Source organism: Halichoeres trimaculatus, unplaced genomic scaffold, assembly GCF_033239565.1.
Source record: "Halichoeres trimaculatus isolate MK-OKI-2021-1 unplaced genomic scaffold, fHalTri1.1 fHalTri1_scaffold_1, whole genome shotgun sequence".
NCBI lineage: Eukaryota > Metazoa > Chordata > Actinopteri > Labriformes > Labridae > Halichoeres > Halichoeres trimaculatus.
In genome coordinates, this window is record NW_027437179.1 from 25,794,594 (window position 1) to 25,812,654 (window position 18,061).

The 18,061-nt window shown below is 42.3% G+C and overlaps 1 protein-coding gene across 3 annotated transcripts; it reads left to right on the plus strand.

Moving 5' to 3' along the window:
• Positions 1-924: 924 nt before the first annotated feature.
• LOC141792369 (msx2-interacting protein) lies at positions 925-18,037 on the plus strand. Of its 3 annotated transcripts, none has more exons than XM_074673200.1 (15): positions 925-1,233; positions 2,414-2,728; positions 5,565-6,041; positions 6,160-6,311; positions 7,063-7,263; positions 7,424-7,575; positions 7,678-7,803; positions 7,905-8,018; positions 8,107-8,220; positions 8,310-8,410; positions 8,621-15,968; positions 16,290-16,358; positions 16,457-16,651; positions 16,739-16,897; positions 16,993-18,037. In XM_074673200.1, the coding sequence occupies exons 1-15, from the start codon at positions 1,151-1,153 to the stop codon at positions 17,122-17,124; spliced, it is 9,738 nt and encodes a 3,245-aa protein (XP_074529301.1). In that variant the 5' UTR covers positions 925-1,150; the 3' UTR covers positions 17,125-18,037. The 3 variants fall into 3 exon arrangements, with proteins under 3 accessions (XP_074529301.1, XP_074529303.1, XP_074529304.1); XM_074673202.1 differs by having other exon boundaries at positions 5,568-6,041; XM_074673203.1 differs by lacking the exons at positions 925-1,233; positions 2,414-2,728 and adding an exon at positions 2,815-4,436.
• Positions 18,038-18,061: the final 24 nt, after the last annotated feature.

Sequence of the window (18,061 nt, forward strand, 5' to 3'; positions counted from 1 at the left end):
AATGCTGCATTATATTGCTAAGAAATAAAAAAATTATATGAAGTTTCAGATTTTTCAAACTCAATGGCCTATAGTAATGGAATAATTTTTCCACTGTGAGATAGAATTACAGCTTAACAGAAAATGAAGTGGCAGGTTTCAAAACAATATGTAAATTCAAATTAAACCTGTAAATAGCAACATTTTACTTTCTTGAGTAAGATATCAGCATTTTGCATGAGATTTTTTATGGGACATTTGTATGTAATGTTAAATTTGAAGTATTCTCAGGGTACACTTGGACATCATATTTTGCAGGAAGCATCATAGAGACAATATTGCTCAAACCAATTAGCAGGGTCATTACTTTCAATTTAAATTTGTGTTAAAACTTATTATTGTAAGTACTACATGAATTTTGGACTAACAGCCGAAGCTGTTGATACTGAAGTTACACAGTTTGACAAAAGTGGTTCTAAATGTTACTGAGACATTCATAATAAGACCACACAATGTCCTACTGTATTGCCATTGTATATTTTAAAACCAGCAAGCCATGGAGTTGAAAAAAAATGCACCTTTTATCTTTTAAATAGATTTTTTTAATCTAAGTCCTACATTTTTGAACTTACACAACTACCTGAAAAGTGAAGGGAAAAAAGCAGCCCTGCTTTCCCATGAAACCCATGAAAATGTTGACTGGGATTTTAACTATGCATCCATTAACTACGAAAGAGGACAAGGGTCACTGGGTTTTTTGTTATCACTAGAAAGTGAGGCTATTAAAACAGAAACAAACTGACGTTTAAATTCAGATTTTAAAGTCTAAATTCTGTATTTAATCCGCGGAGCACTCCCAAGCAGATAAACCTTGTGGAAATGCGCTTGATGTAATCACGTGCTCACTGTTGCGTATGCTCTTTCGTTCACGCGCGGTACACCAAACAGTGGCCGCGCAGCTCGCACCCAAAACAACCAGGAGCAAGGCTCCAGCGCGTTCACGTGTTGAGACCGAGGACGCAGCAGCTAAAGCTAAACGGGCACCAGGCTACCAGGCCCAGATTATTCACGGAATCCGCCGTCGTTCATTTTGTTCAGGCGGATCTCCGACCGGCAGGGATTAGAAACGTGCGAGATCATATGTGTGTGAAGGGGGGAAGAAAGGCGCAATATGGTTCGGGAAACCAGACACCTTTGGGTGGGAAATTTACCTGAACATGTTCGAGAAGAGAAAATTGTGGAGCATTTTAAAAGGTAGGTTTCGCAAGAGTGATCTCTGTTGGCGAAGCAGCGCGCGCTGTGTGCAGCAGTACGGTTAGCTTGGGCAGCCTGGGACTAATGCTATGAAGCTAACATTAGCATTTATTTAAGTTTTCCAAACGAATAGCTTTTATGTTTACTGCATATGCGTGGATGCTTTACAGTCACGTTTGTTGAACCGAAATAGCAGTAATAGAACAACTTTAATGAAAGTGTTAAGGTGTTTAATATATTAGGCTAACTTTTGTTAATGCCAGAAGGTACGTAAGCTAGCTACGTCTGCTAGCCACCGAGCTACCACCCAACCAACCAACCATTTTGTGGGAAGTCAAGACGTTTACATGATCAGTACAAGCCAAAAGGCAGCTAACGCTAGCCAGACAGCAGTCTTGAAAGCATCAGTAACACCGGATAATCTGTGTTATTTAAACTCAACATAAAGCACGTTTTGATATTTCTCCGTTCAGCATGTGTTCTGTAGATTAAATAAAACACAGAGAAGGTAAAAACCTACGAACGAGCGGTGAGACCACCGGACTGATAATAGCAAGTTGTTGAGGTGCTTGACGTCGGAAGCCATCTCTTTCCTCACAGTTGGCTCGAGAACCTTGTGAAGCTGTTTTAAGTGCTCCTCGTGGTTCCTTGCCAAGCAAATTACGGACATGGTTTTGGTTCAACTAATAAACAAATGGTTGAATCTACATTGCTCGACCAACATACGCTGATATGCCTTCCCGTATTCATGGAAGTCGGGTGCTGTTAGGTAAAGATATCATTAACCTCACAGGGTACCCTTCTGCAACAAACAAACCGTTAAACCCAGTCGCTGTGACTTAATTGATAAGTTTTTGATTTAGCAACAGCTGTGGGTGCATTTTATTGACTCTACATTAGTATCAGTAATGTGTCAAATCCCAGAGGGATGCTGGGGTAATATACAACGGGTACTTACTATAATGTTCACTCCTGTGTGGTAGATAAAAAAGAAACATGCTCTTAAACTTAATCCAAAAACTTGAAAAAAAAAAAAAACCAAGTCATTATTGCTCGATCATAGAATTAGTATGTTGCTATCTTCCTTCCTTATGACAATATGCCATGGTAGATCTTCTCTGTCCCTACTCTGAGCTGATATACACATGTTATTTTTCTTGTTTTTATTGTTTCCATGCAGGTATGGACGCGTGGAAAGCGTTAAAGTCCTGCGGAAGCGAGGGTCAGAAGGTGGCGTTGCAGCCTTTGTGGATTTTGTGGATATCAAAAGCGCACAGAAGGCTCACAATGCCGTCAACAAGATGGGAGATAGGGACCTCCGGACAGACTACAATGAACCTGGGTCAGTGCCTAGTGCTGTTCGGGGCCTTGAAGACAGCTCCCCCTCTAGCAGTCGAGACGTTACAGGATTCTCAAGGGGCACAGTTGGTCCGGTGTTTGGCCCACCTGTGTCCCTTCACACCAGGGAGGGACGTTATGAACGGAGAATAGATGGGTAAGTGGACACGGCCTCCCCTTGAAATCCAGGGGAATCTAAGTATTGGATAAATGTAAAGCCTAAACACATAGTTGGATTACATGTGAGGGATAGATCCCTTTAGGGGGTTACACAAAGGTAATTAGGGATTCTTCCACTTTTCATCATGTTTGACTCGCCTTTCCCATGGGATCTATGTAAATTAACTTCACATTATCATTTGGTAAGGTAACTAAAATTCAAGGTTTGACATCTGGTTTGGATTTAACCTCTGCAAGGAATATCCCGGTGAGTTTTGGATATATTACATTTTGTGAGGAATTACCTTGAAATTTTTTTTCAAAATAAACACTTTTTTTTTTCAAAAACCTGGGATCTAACTTTGCTTTTTGCACGGACTCGCTTAAAACTGGAAGTTTATCCCTGTGAAGAAGGATGTACTTTTCCTTGAAGAATCTCATAAGGTTGTAAGCCCTCACTCCAAGGATTCCTCCACCCAGTTGTCTTTTTTTTTTCCTGTCTTGGCAACAGCTGATTGGACTACTGTAACCACTTTTTTGTTGGTGGATACTCCTGATCTGGATTTAAGTTTTGCACAAGTAGATGGAGAAGCTCCTTTTTTTTTGTATATCACAAGAAAGACTTCTGTAGGCTGTATCTGTCTCAGGCTACCTGATTCATTTCAGGAAATTTAGCAGAAATCATGAAAACTTTTTGTCTCCGACATGGAAGCTGTACCAAGAAGACTTCCAAGATCACTGAGGTTGGATAACCATTAATGTTTGTGGAGCTACCCTTGTATTGGATTGGTGGCCATGAAGACACAGGGAGACCACAGAGTTGGGATGTATCTGCCTGGATGTACGCGATACCCATTTGCCATCCTGGATGTAAGCATGTGAACCCTAGTATGGATAGGTGTAGCTGCCATTAATTTGGATTACGTGAGTTTGGATGTAGCGGTTACAGGCCTCAGTCAGGAAAGAAGCTACATACATGTTCAAGAGCTGAAGATCACTTTTTTAGAGTGACTTGACGTTTTGCCATGTAGTGATGCAGCCTCCAAGCTTGCACATCTGATGAAGACCCTTAGACTGTGGAATTATGTCAAGAACTTGTGAGGATTTTATTTTCTGGGGTGAATGTGTCTGTGAGTCAACAAGCTAGTGTAATGCCAGACCACTTGAGAGCAACCAGTGGAATAAATCTTTGAATTTTTTTTTTTGTTCATACAAACCCCAACTTTTGAAAAGTATCCCTTCTCGTCTCTGCAAGACAAGACTGCTCACAATGGATGTTTATTCTCCTCTGGCACCGACTTACAGTGTAGTCAAACTGGATTGTGCTGAAATTCCCTGAAATCAATCACTTTTTTTTTTAAACCATATTTATTTAGAGAGGTCTTATGTTCCTATTTTCAACCACATGTCCTGAAATCCATTAAAAGGTCCATCTCTGTGATTATTTGTTTTTTTTTTCCTTTTTTTCCTCATCCAGTGAAGAGAATTAGTAGCATAACCGTGGATTATACATCAACAATCTTCTGGCCTGGTTGCTCCACAGTATTTGAAGAAAATGCACAGTGCGTGAACTGTGCAAGAGAACCGTTTTTTTTCTGAAATAGGTCAATTGATTTTTTTTCTCCCTTGGTTTTTCATTGGGGCTCTCACATTTTGACCAACTAAATTTTATTTGGATTAGTTTCGGTAACTTCTTTTCCCAAAAGGTTGGTATTTTTTTGCCCTCTACATATTTTACTCATCTAACCTTCCTTCGTGCCTTGTCTGATATAAGATTTTACCTTGCTGTTATGAAAATATGAATTTGCTGAGAAGACAAAAATAGCTATGAAGTGCACACACGCACACACACACCTATTTATTAGAACATTTTTATTTCATTTTACATTATTCTGATCCACATGGAATTATAAATTCAGTATCACCCATATTCTTGATATGGATAATGCGTTGTTGCATAATTAAGAGAAATTATAATATTTTTTTCTTTTTCCTGCTGGCAGTAGTTCATGAGCAGTAAAACTCTTGTTTGGACAACAAGTGCTCAGAGTTCTTGTTTCTTATTGTAAATGAGTAATTTAGAATTCCATCAACGCAAAGCTATAAATGTCTATGAGCACATCTTTAGAACAACATTTAAAGTTGTTGTGACTAAAAATCTGGGATGACTTTGTTTAAGAATCAGGAGTTAAAAATTGAGGGCAAGAAACTGCAGTTGATACAACCCTTTTTTCCTTTGAATAATGTTTGAATAATGTAAGGCTACTCTGGAGATTGGAGGAACACCACTGAATTTCATCCATATCTCACCCATATAAAGACTTATATGAAAAAAAAAGGAATTGTATTTTTGTTAAATTTTAAACGTATCCCCTGCACCTTTAACTGTAAACACCTCCAAAAGCAATGTTTCAGTGACAACGTGCAACTTTTGTTTTAATACTCTTTACCTTTTCAGCAACAAGTAATTCTTTAATACATTTCATTGGGGGCTCACCTCAACAGTGGATCCAAAAGTAGAGGCCAGTGCACAGTTCCCATGGGTCCAAATCAAAAATTGATGGATGCAGCCTTCAAAATTTAACTTGGCCAAGAATGTTAGGACATCTATTTTAAAGATACTCGCAGTGCTTCTAACATCATTTTTTTAGGTACTTGAACTGACTTCACATTTAACCTGGCCCTCTCACAACAGTGCCACTGCTAAACTGCTGTTTATCTTTCAGTTTTGGGCATCATAATGCAAAAATGGATGTAAAAGTCAATAGTTTTCCTGATTTTTGTTTTGAATCATAGTAACTCTCTCCCCTTTCTACCCTGTTCTTCTTCCACAGTAGCTCAGAGAGCCGTGACCGTGCATATGAACACAGCCCTTATGGACACCATGACCGCAGCGGCACCTTTGACAGGCAGCGTCACTATAATGCAGATTATTACAGAGACCGTTCTATGTTTGCAGCTGCTGGCCCAGGAAGCAGTGCTATTGCTGGAAGCTTTGAGCCATCTGATCCACATTTTGACTCTAGAATAAGAGACCCCTTTAGTCTGACTAGCTCTTCAAGACGTGACTTATACAGAGATGATAGAGGCAGACGTGTTGACAGGACCTATCACCACCGTCGAAGCCGATCATCTCATTCCTCACAGTCAAGGCACCCTTCCCCACAACGGACCACAGGACAAACCTCTAAAACTCCGCATTCCCCGAAAAGAGCGCCTTTGTCCCCTGGGAGAGGCCCACGATCTGGATCCCGCAGCAGGTCTTCAAGCTCGGACTCTGTCAGCAGCACCAGCAGCACAGGAAGCGGCAGGTGTGACATTTGTGTGATTAAGATCTTAAGTCTTCCTGTGTCATGTGCTTTGTCAGTGGAAAAACGTAACTTCCAATGATGAGTGTCTCCTGTTATTTTTTTCTCCTTGTAATAACAGTGATTCAAACAGCAGTTCAAGTGATGGGTCTAGGGCGCGGTCGGTTCAGTCCTCAGCTACACATGCACCTCCTCAGTCTATGGTGCTCGATTCAGATGAGCCACGCAGAAGTTTTGGAATTAAAGTTCAAAACCTACCAGTACGCTCCACGGGTGAGTTTATACACGGCTTACAACAGTTTAGTAAAATTTTGCAAGAGCTATGATATATTATGGAATATCAGTGCTCCCAGCATCATGACAAAGCCATATTTAAGTTGCACATGGGGCTAGTAGTCTTAATTTTACCATTCAAGGATACTTTAACCCACCAAGCTTTCTCTCGGTATGAGAGCCTTTTACTGGTTTAATATTGTTTTGATTATAGAATGATGAGGTGTAAAAAACAATGGGGGAAATGATTATTAATGATTATGGGAATGGAGAGATCAGTTAAGAGTCATTATTCACTCACATTATTCCCTGAGCCATTCTTTATTCCTGGTTATTTTATTTTAGTCACATCTGCTAAGTTATGCTTGTTGGCAGCTATTTTGGATTTCATCCCACTGGTATGCAGATCACTGGCTACTTATATTTTAGCCGAAATAAATCTGCAAGTTTGCAAATTTTCTGCAAGAAAAGTCAGGTTTAAATACAAACCCTGAGACATCACTATCAGAGCCTGAGTATTTCTTAAAACAGTCCAAATCGTTTGTTGCTAATTCAAGAATCCCCCATCCCCCCATTTTATGGCAAGCACTAAATGAAAACTGGAGAGTAGAACAACACTATTGAAAACACTGCTGCTTAATCAACAGCATTATTGGGAAATTTGCAACTAGAAATTGTAAGGTGAGGTTAAAAATAAATCTCTTTGTATCATTTTTAAAGAAGAGCACTGACCTCAGCTTGTTTTCTGCAGACACAAGCTTGAAAGATGGACTTTTCCATGAATTCAAGAAACATGGCAAAGTGACTTCAGTGCAGATCCACGGGGCATCAGAAGACCGCTACGGTTTGGTCTTTTTTAGACAGCAAGAAGACCAAGAGAAAGCTCTCAGCGTTTCCAAAGGAAAGCTGTTCTTTGGCATGCTTATCGAAGTCACAGCCTGGAATGGTCCTGGTAAGTGAAGACAAATATACAGAACAGCTCTGCGATTAAAACCTGATTTAAACATATCGAAGCTACATATGGTAAATAAAACTGAATAGGAGTAGACAATATGCGCTTCACAAATTAACAAGAATGACATTAACATGAAACAAACCTTTCCTTCTTTCAGAAACAGAGAGTGAAAACGAATTCAGGCCCTTGGACGGACGGATAGATGAATTTCATCCCAAGGCCACAAGGACGCTGTTCATAGGCAACCTTGAGAAGACCACCAGTTACCAACAACTGCTTGATATTTTTCAACGCTTTGGAGAAATTGTGGTATGATGCCATTTTTGCACTTTGCTATTAATTGCTTCAACTTGCATGTGGTTGCTTGTTATTCCTTGAATGTATCTTATTGTTTTCTTTCTTTACCTTAAGGACATTGATATCAAGAAAGTAAATGGAGTTCCACAGTATGCCTTTGTGCAGTACTCCGATATTGCCAGTGTTTGCAAGGCCATTAAAAAGATGGATGGAGAGTATCTTGGGAGCAACAGACTCAAGGTAGTGTTTACACTGAGCAGCAGTGACATTTTTGGCCCAAGAGGGTTAGTGATCTCAAGTATTCTGTGTATATAATTTAAATGTTGCTGTTCTCCTTTTAGCTTGGATTTGGGAAGAGTATGCCCACAACATGTGTTTGGCTGGACGGTTTGGCAACCAGTATCACAGAACAATACCTCACGCGGCATTTCTGCCGCTATGGACATGTTGTCAAGGTAAGTTAGTCATTGTAAATGATACGCAGCCTTACATTTTGATGCACAGTATTTTTCATTTGAGATTTACTTTTTGTTCCCTTCTTAGGTTGTGTTTGATAGATTGAAAGGGATGGCCTTAATCTTGTACAACAACACAGACTTTGCTCAGGCGGCTGTAAGGGAGACCAAAGGTTGGAAGATTGGTGGCAATAAAATTAAGGTAGGTGATGACTTCTATTGGTTAGCTCTGTGAAAACGTCATTTTATATGTAAATACTTAAGTATGTTTTTTTTTTCCTTTTTTGAAAGGTGGACTTTGCAAGCCAAGAGAGTCAGATGGCATTCTACAGATCTATGCAGGCATCTGGCCAAGACATTCGAGACTTTTATGAAATTCCTCCTGAGCGACGGTAAATTTCCTATTTTGTAAATTTCATTCAGTCGATAACTCCCACAGCAAAACATCTTTTTAGAACATCTCATATTTGTCAGTCAATGGAATTTTTAACTGCATTTTTTTCTCACAAAAGTATTGAACAGTGATGAATAGGTTAATTTAGGTAAATATTTGGGTGATAGAATTAAGTTTTTTCTTTCCATACTTTCAATTTACTCTACAGAGAAGAACGCAGACCTCCATACCACGAGTTCACAGCAGAAAGGGCATACTATGAGAATATTCGAACCCCAGGGCTCTATCCAGAGGAGGCCAGAAGAGAATATGCAGCTCGCAGCAGAGAACGATTTCCTGAACTTGAACACTACCAGGGAGATCACTTTGACCCACGTTACCATGAGGACCCAAGAGACTACAGGGACTTCAGGGACCCTTTTGAGCAAGACATTCGGAAATATACTTATATTCAAAGGGAGCGAGAAAGAGAGCGTGAACGTTTTGAGGCTGACCGGAGCAGATGGAGCCCATCACATCCAAGGCGACCAATTACTCCAACGGTGTCACCTTCGCCATCTGAGCGTGCACCCAGAGACTCAGAACGACGAGTTTACAGTCAGTCCTCTGAGCGAAGTGGTAGCGTGAGCTCAATGTCACCACCTCACTTTGACAAATCAGACAAGACCCTGTTGGATCATGCTGGATCAAAGAGTGAGAAGACAGAGAAAAATACTCAACCAGATCGTGTGGCAGGGACTGAGAAAACTAAACATGCAAAAAGAAAACAGAAGGGTGAAAAAGCAGAAAAGAATAAATCAAGAAAAGCAAAAGGGCAATCTCCGTCCAACCCGTTGCCTGAAACTGAGCCAGAGACTGGTTTTGAGGGAGGATCTGGAAGAGGAAGGGTACCTGACCAGGATGCTCCTGAGAGGCAGAAATCTAAGGGGGATAGTGACAGTGGAAATTCATTGTCAGCTGCTCACCATGAGCCAGTCAAAAGTGAAAGATCTGAAGCGAGTAAAGGTGAGAATTCTGACTTGGATGGGAAAAATCGCCTGAAGAAACACCTGAAGTCTGAAGCTGGCCATGATGGGAAAGATTCATCAGTTGATTCAGAGCGTCTTGCTGCTAGGAAAAGACGATTTGCTGACTCTTGTGGAAGGACTGTTCGTCAAAAGAGAGGCAGGCATGAGGAGGAAGATGGTGTGCAGGCCTCCGAGTTCAGTGCCAGTGCCACTTATTTGAAAGAGTTAGACACTGAAAAGCACAAAGATTCACAACGCAGAGACTCAAGACTTAAACCTGAAAAAAGTGTCACACAGAAGGATGGTCAAGATGACCCAAGAGGACAAAGAGAGAAATCGGAAAGTTCTTTGGATCCTCTGGAGTCAAAACGTCATCCAGGACACGCTTCATCCAGAAGGTTTTCACATGAGGGAATTGCAGAGCAAAGCAATTCAAGAGAAGAAGAGCCCCTCCCTGCCTTCAAGTTTACACAAAATGCTGACAGTGAAAAAAGTGCTAAAACAAAGGAAGACCATGTCGACATTGATCTCTCTCAGAGTTACCGTAAGCAAATGGAGCAAAATAGACGGATGCATCAGCAGCAGCAGCAGCGTGAGTCTGACAAACCTGAAAAACCAGGAAGTCCCCAAGGCAGTGAAACAGAGGACTTGGAACATCGCAGTCTTGTGCATGAAGTTGGTAAACCACCCGAGGATGTCACAGATAATTTCCCATCCCACAAACTTAAGAAACTTGACCAGTTTGAAACTGACCCTGGGATAAAGAGAGAGCGTGTCTACAGGAGTTCTAGACAAAAAAGCGAAGATCCTGACTGGAACAGCACTTCCTCTCCAGGACACCATCACTTCTCTCACCATGCAGATGAGGACTATGTGGATCATTCTCAAAAAGAGTTGAGTAGAAATGAGGATAAAATTCATGCGGATCTGGAGCTGTTGGTCAAAAGGACACATAATACCCAGGTCAACAAACTAAACACTCCATTACTTAATATGGAAGAAGAGCAACAAAAGAGATGGGAGGGCCGAGTGAAACATGACTTGTTACCTGACCTAAACTTTTCCAGAAGTCTTGGTAAAAATATTCATAACCGCAAGCGTTTGGAATTTGGCATTTGGCATGACTTGGAGCCTGGGGAAGTCAGATCTGATCCTGAGGAGGAAAGAGAAAACAAATCCCACTCCCCTTTGCCCTCAACATCTATGCCTTTTCCTGATAGGCAAAGGGTTGACAGGTTTTCAGATCCAAAACTTGCACACCTGGAGAGGAACAAGTTCTATTCTTTTGCACTTGACCAGAACATCACACCTGATACTAAGGCTCTTCTTGAACGTGCAAAATCTCTGTCATCTTCCAGAGAGGATAACTGGTCCTTTTTGGATTATGATTCTCATTTTGCAAGTTTTCGCAATAGAAAAGACACTGAGAAAGTAGAATCAACACCCAGACCTACACCCTCCTGGTACATGAAAAAGAAAAAGATTCGTAGTGGGTCTGAAGATAAACTTGATGACAGGAAGGAAGAGCCAAAGCCAGAGGAACATGAACGCAGGGAACTTTTTGCCTCCCGCTTCCTACACAGTGCTGTCTTTGAGCTGGATTCCAGACGACTTCAACATTTAGAGCGCAAGTATGAAGAACCTGAGCATTTGCAAACCCAACAACCTAATCAGCAAGGGGTAGGAGACGGTGAACTCGACTCAGGCCCAGTTGTCCTCTTCCATAGCCGGTTTTTGGAACTCACCCGACTACAACAGAAGAATAAAACACCACAGCTGCAAGAGCCGAAAGGAGACTTGATATCCACAGATGAGAAAGTGGAAAAACCATCTGTTCCAGAGCAAGAAGCTTTGCAGTCCCCTGAAAGAACAGAAACAGTAATTGAACCAGAAATTAAACCCATCAGCCCTGTTGAAGAGCTAATTTCCGAACCCCATCTTACACCTACACCTGTCACACAATCTGTGGTCAAAGACTTTCCTTCACTAGAACAGAAAAGTGTTGTCACAGATCACCCCCCTGAAACGTATGTGCCTTCATCCTTTATAAAGGAAGAAGTAAAAGACATGGAACATGTTGAACCAGTGCAACATCAGCCAACTGAGACTTTGTCTGATTCTGAGCCTGCACAACCAGCAGCAGCAGAACCCAAGCATTCAGGAGAAGGATGTAAGCTTTCATCCTCAGAAGAGAAATTGGATATCGCATCCGAGGATGTAAAATCTCCCAGTACAGAAAAACCTAACCAGCATGATTCTCATGAATTAATTGGCAGTTCAGAAGCAGAACTAGATCCTGAAATAACACAGCCAGAGGAAGTGCCAGAAGCCACTAGCCCTAAACCACCTAGTCTTTCAGAAGAAGTGGATGTTGTCAAGAAAGAGTCCCCTTCGACTTTTAAAGCAGAAGAAGAGTCTGAGGGAGAAAAGAAACTTCAAGTTGGTAAAGGGCAGGTGCAAGTTGATAACATCACAAATGATGAGCCAATCTTGCAACAGAAAGACCAGAATAAATCAAAAGACATGAAAAGTAAAAAGTCCAAGCAATCCCCAGCTCGAGTTTCTCCAGTTCCTGTTGTTTCTGCCTCTAGCTCTGAAAAACAAGCAACACGCAAAAGTGAGCGCATTGACAAAGAGAAGCTGAAACGTGGCTCATCCCCAAGAGCTGAGGCAAAGTTCACAAGCAAGTCTCCCATTCATAGCTCGGATCCTGATATATCAGAGTCGAGCATATCCACAGGCAGAACAAGAACAAGGCGTAATGTTAAATCAGTCTATGCCACCCCAGTTGAAGATGACACACCAGCTCGCACTGGAAAGGACATGGCAGAGTTGCCACGCTCTGCACGGAAGCGGGGATCAGATAAAGATGCAACACAACTTCAAAGCGTGGAACAGGATCCCCCAGTTCCAACTCCTGCAACTAAACGAGGCCGTCCTCCAAAGAACCGCAAACAAACAGAGGAGATTTCAGCAACTAAAGTGGAAAAATCTAAAATGGACAATAAGGACACTGATTCAAATGAATCAGAAAGCTGTGAAAGAATTTCAAGAGTGTCGAAAGGGAAAACGTCCCCTCTTGCCACAAAGGGTCAGTTGAATCAGATGTCCACAGTCCCAGGTTCTGGCTCAGCTAAAAAAGTTGAAAAATCTGAAGTTGTTGAGGATGTTGATCAGGAAATGGATTTTATGGATGAAGACTCTTTGGCCTTACAAGATCCATCAAGTTTATCTAAAGAAGATCCATTGACAAAAGTTGACCAAAAGAAAGACGACAAACTAGGACTGAGTAGAGACAAAGATCTTCCTGAAAAGGCTTGCGGGGGTAAGTCAAATGGAAAAGAGACAGACCTACGAGTCTTGGAAGAAAAAGCAAATTTGGAAAAAGACAAAAATGTGAGAGGAAAGACAAAGTTGAGTAGGACTCCCAAGTCTCCTGTCCTAAAGAACCTCAAAATCAGACTTAATGTCACAGAGGTGAAAGATCTCCTTCAGCTAGGGGAAGATGAGCCAGGTAATCCAGAGGATGCTTTGAAAAAATTAAGAACTGGTGACCATAGTGATCATGTTTCTAGTTGCTCAAATGCCAATGGAGGTGGCTCCAACAGTGAAGAAAAAGGAAATCCCACCCTTGAACTAAAAGAACCAATGGAAACATCAAAGAGCCTGATTTTGCAGGAGCGAGAATTGGAGCAGGCTGTGGAGAACATAGCTAAACTCACAGAGCCAGCCTTCCCAACAGAGCCACCAACGCCTCCTGTCTCACATACAGAAGTAAAAAGTGACCCAGAGGAAGAAAAGCCCTCTAATCCTGCGAGTGAGACGGAGCTCATGGCTGCTATTGACTCAATTACTGCAGAGGAATCAACTGTATCCATAGCCCAAGCACCCACACTAAGTGCAGATGTTGGTTCAGAACCTGAGATGCAAGACTTCATTCATGCTACCAAGGAAGATGAATCTGAAACTACACTCTCTAAACAGGAAGAGCCAGTACTCCCTACCACACCCAAAAGGGTTTCCAAGGGAAGACCTAAAACACCTAAACGCCTAAAAGGTCAAAAGCAGTTAAAGAAAGATATAAAAGAAGGACTTTCAAGTGAGGAATTGCCATCTCCTACTGAAGATAACACAGCTGTTTGCGTAAAAGTTGTCCCTGAAGCAGCTCCATCATCAGCAACTGCTGCTGTAATTACCCCAACTACCTGGAAGCCGGAGTCTGAGCCACCAGCTCTCAAGACTACACATGTGGATCCAGGTTTAGAGCCATCTTGTGAGGAACAGAACCCAAATCTTAAATCAGTCAATCCTCATTCCAATAGTCCTATATGCCTGAAGTCCTCGCAGGTTCCACCAGAATGCATCGCCCCCTCTTTATCTCCACTTGCTAACCGGCCAAATATCAGACCCATTCAAACAAGTAGAACTTCTGTTTCCCCTCCTGATTGGCGGCAGCAGTCTAAAGAAATTGGACTCTCTTCTTCACCTGTTATGCCATTGGCATCTAAGGAAAACCAGCCTTTGCAACCGGAGTCTGAAAACATGGATATTGTTCATGGTACAAGTGATTTGAGACAAATTCTGATGAAGCACAAAAATATTTCCCTTACAAGCAGTGGTTCTATCCCAAGTAATCTGTCAACTCTGCAAGAGCACAACCTCTCTGAAAGTAATACCCCATCAGCTGTTGTGCCAAATAAGCCACTGCCTGAAAGAATGCCAGCTCATCCAGTTCCACCAGTTGTTCGACCTCCAGCTTCACTACCATCTCCTGAAACTAAATCTGTGATCTCCGTCATTGCATCCACTGCAACCTCTGTCATCAGTCGTGTTTGCAACCCTCCTGAGCCTGAGGACAAATTAAACTTGAGCATTGCGAATCCTTGTGTGGACAAGCAAACCTATAGGCCCAGCAAGGATGACACTGGATCATATCATGTTGGTGATGAGGGTGGAAGTGCTGCACGCTTCATTGTAGACAGCCAAAGTCTTGGCACTGGCTCTTGCCCTGGTCTGAGAGTTAACACATCTGAAGGAGTTGTAGTATTGAGCCACTCGGGCCAAAAAACAGAAGGACCACAGAGGATTAGTGCAAAAATAAGCCAAATTCCCCAAGCTACAGCAGGAGACATGGAGTCTCAGCAGTTGGTTACCATGCCCCAACTTAAACAGGAACTGTATGGTCATGCTCATTCTGGACTACACAAGGGGCCTTCAACACAGGCAGATCATGGACATCTCGGAAAGACCCAGTCAACTTTGTCCTCTATTAAACAAGAAGGTGGTGTATATGAAAAGATGGAGTCTAGTTACCAAGCGGGACCTCAGGGAGTCGTCAAGCGTGTCACACAGGGGAACCAACAAGTAATGAATTATCATCAAGAGTACATGCCAATGAAGCATCAAAAGAAAATGGACACCACTGATCATCACGGTACAGACGGTACCAAACCACCTTGGACTTCTGCTATAAGTCCTGCTATAAGCCCCCATTTGCCCTCTCCACCTGGTAACCATGTGGGTTTCGTTACGGCAGGTGAAAGAGCTCCTTCCCATATTGGTGGAGTCAAACAGGAACCACGATCTCCTCGCAAGTCAGGCCACCCACACTCACCGTTCACTAAAGTACCTTCACCCATTGGCTCCTCATCACCAAAGGGTATACCAGTGATGTTACCCACTGGTCATCCTGCAATGCAACAGTTTATTACTGGTGTACATCATCCAGAGCAGTCTGTCATTATGCCACCTCACAGTGTGCCTGGAGGCCTGGGTCGGATGTCTCCTCATCGTGTCACACAGTCCATACCGGTGGGGCACCTTGTCCAAGGAGATGTTCGAGTTAACACGCCACCACTCTCTGTGATGAGTTATGGGATGCATAGTGACTCTCTTGCCTCACCCTGGTCTGGTTCTATGCAGACCCGGCCTACATCACCCCAGGCTGTAGGCAGGGACAAAGTCCTCAAGGTAAACCCTGGGTCGTTGAGGAGTCATGAGGGAGAACCAGAAGAAGCCAGACGCTATCACCAGGCTCCAGGGAGGCAACCTGGCGCACAGCTAAAACCAGAGACATTGCAGCCAGATCCTCGTGGACCTTTGCGGACAAATGTCCAGTTGGAGACGTATATTGCACAAAGGGATATGCGTGTGCTCCTGCATCAACAGGGAGAGCGCCTGGCAACAGACCCTCATTCTGGACACATTCAAGAGAACCCTCCTCCAACTTCAGCACCTTCCAACATACCTTTATCCTTGTCTCCAAGGGCTCATGTTTTATCGTTAGGTGTTGCTGAAAAGGATATGGCAAAGCCTTTGGAGGCAAAGAGGCCACACTCTCCTCTTGCAAAAGATGGAATGATGGGAATCAGACAATCTGCGCAAGCGATTGCATCTCCCCAGAGAGTTCAGCTGATAACCCCTGGACCTAGTGGCTCATTTTCAGAGTACTCCTCCATGTACTCCAATCCAAGAGGCATTCATTCCCAAATACCAGAGACGTCTCCTGCTGGAATCAACCAGCCACCTCTGAGTGTCACACCAACTTTGGTAAGTTTGCTGAGCTTGATGCTCCAGTGTTTCAGATAAACCTTCCTAAATCTATTGTCACCTGAAACTACAGACCTGCAATAAGTTCTTTCATATTTCATGAAGTTACAATGTGCATTTTTTTTTCTAAAGTCATGTTACAGACACTGTTTTCATTAAACTAGGAGGTTTTATACATCTCTATTCTGCAGTCTTATTCTGGCCTTTATTATGTTTGGCAGGGCACACATTGAACTGGTTGAGTGAGTGTGTATGCTAAGTTTGTTAGTCATTACAAAAACTGCTAATGACACATTGCTGTTTTTTTTCTGAAATCCTTAGGGTGCAGACCTCCAGGCCAAACCAGATGGCAAGATGACTCAGCCTGTTAATATGGTGCAGTTGCTCACGGTAATGCACAACAGTTAAAACTGGTTAGGGTTTTGTGTCTGAACAAGAGCTGGCTTTGTCTAACACATTTATCTTTGTTTTGTCTCATATTAAACCAGAAATACCCTATTGTGTGGCAAGGCCTGCTGGCACTGAAGAACGACACAGCTGCAGTCCAGTTGCATTTTGTCTGTGGCAACAAAGCTTTGGCTCATCGATCACTTCCCCTGCAAGAAGGAGGCGCATTGCTTAGGATTGTCCAGCGAATGAGACTAGAGGCTTCACAGCTGGAGAGTGTTGCCCGAAGAATGACCGTATGTATCTCTTTTTCACAATGTGCTTTTATTGTGTCTTTTGTGGAGTGGAAGATGAAAATAATATGCCATATTTACCCTACCCAGGGAGACAGTGATTTCTGTCTTCTCCTTGCGCTGCCATGTGGACGAGATCAAGACGATGTCCTGAACCAAACTCAAGCTCTTAAGGCAGCTTTCATCAACTACCTGCAGACAAAATTGGCTGCTGGTATCATCAATATACCCAATCCAGGTTCCAATCAAGTGAGTTAATTAACTGGTTATACTACCTATTAAACAAACATCTGATATCTAATACGTGAACTCTTTGTTGATTGTTTTTTTGTTTTTTTTCCCAGCCTGCCTATGTGCTCCAGATTTTCCCACCATGTGAATTTTCAGAGAGCCACCTCTCCCAGCTCGCCCCTGACCTTCTGAACAGGATCTCCAGCATCTCACCTCACCTCATGATTGTCATCACCTCTGTGTAACCCTCACTGCTGGGAGCTGCCCCATTAGATGGATGTTCTCACCAATGAGCCTCAGGAAACCAGAGGAATATGGAAATAATTTTATTTTTTCTCAGACACAGTGGGAATGTGTGGGATGTACCCTATCAACATTTTTTTTCCTTTTTTTCCATCAGTCTTTTTTCTTTTGTCTGGTCATTTTGTCCTTCTCAAAAAAAAACTCAGGGATGGACCAAACCAGAATCCAGTCTTATTTGACCATTTCTCTGCTGTATTTCTATTTATTGGAATTTAATTTTAATGTTCAGAGAAGCTCTAAAAAAAAATCAGGATGTTCAATGAACAAGATTGAGTGACTATTCGGGTGGCCTTTTTTTTCATCAGTCTTTTATTGATTGTTATGTTCTTTTCTCCACAACAGAGGATCACTGAAGCTGTTGTCACAAAGGCATTTCAACATGTAATTTTAAATATGTACAGACTTCCTCGCCCGGGCTTTCTTTAGAGGAAGAATGAACTTGTAAACTATGGAGACCCTGTAGAGGACCACGTTCGCTTAACAGCTCCTTCAATTCCACCAGCTCTGCTCGTTTCTCACACTACTGAAGCAGTTACATCTCCGGCCACTTGCCTCTGCATTGTACAAGCTACAGTATGGTTTGGGAGCTTTTGAATACAGGACTTTGTAAATATTTTAAATATTTAAACTTTGACCATGGAGCTTGGACAACTTGACACAGACTTGAACTCTGGGACATACCAGTGCACAGAGTGTGGGAAATTGGACTGACAGCCTTGATTTTTGGGTGTAAATACTTGTAACACAAGAAGGTTGGCAAACTCTGCTGTGGAGTCTGCTGATGGCACTTCATATTTTGTAACTCAAATAAAACAAACTCCAGAAAACTTGAATATTTAAGATATTGTTTATTTTCTTGTTCATTTATAGAAAGAATCT

Excerpts from the sequence above, each read along its gene's own strand:
- LOC141792369 (XM_074673200.1), top strand. The coding sequence starts at position 1,151 with ATGGTTCGGGAAACCAGACACCTTTGGGTGGGAAATTTACCTGAACAT. Across the intron at positions 2,729-5,564 it reads TATGAACGGAGAATAGATGG|TAGCTCAGAGAGCCGTGACC; the intron begins GTAAGTGGACAC and ends CTTCTTCCACAG. Across the intron at positions 7,804-7,904 it reads TTGGGAGCAACAGACTCAAG|CTTGGATTTGGGAAGAGTAT; the intron begins GTAGTGTTTACA and ends TTCTCCTTTTAG.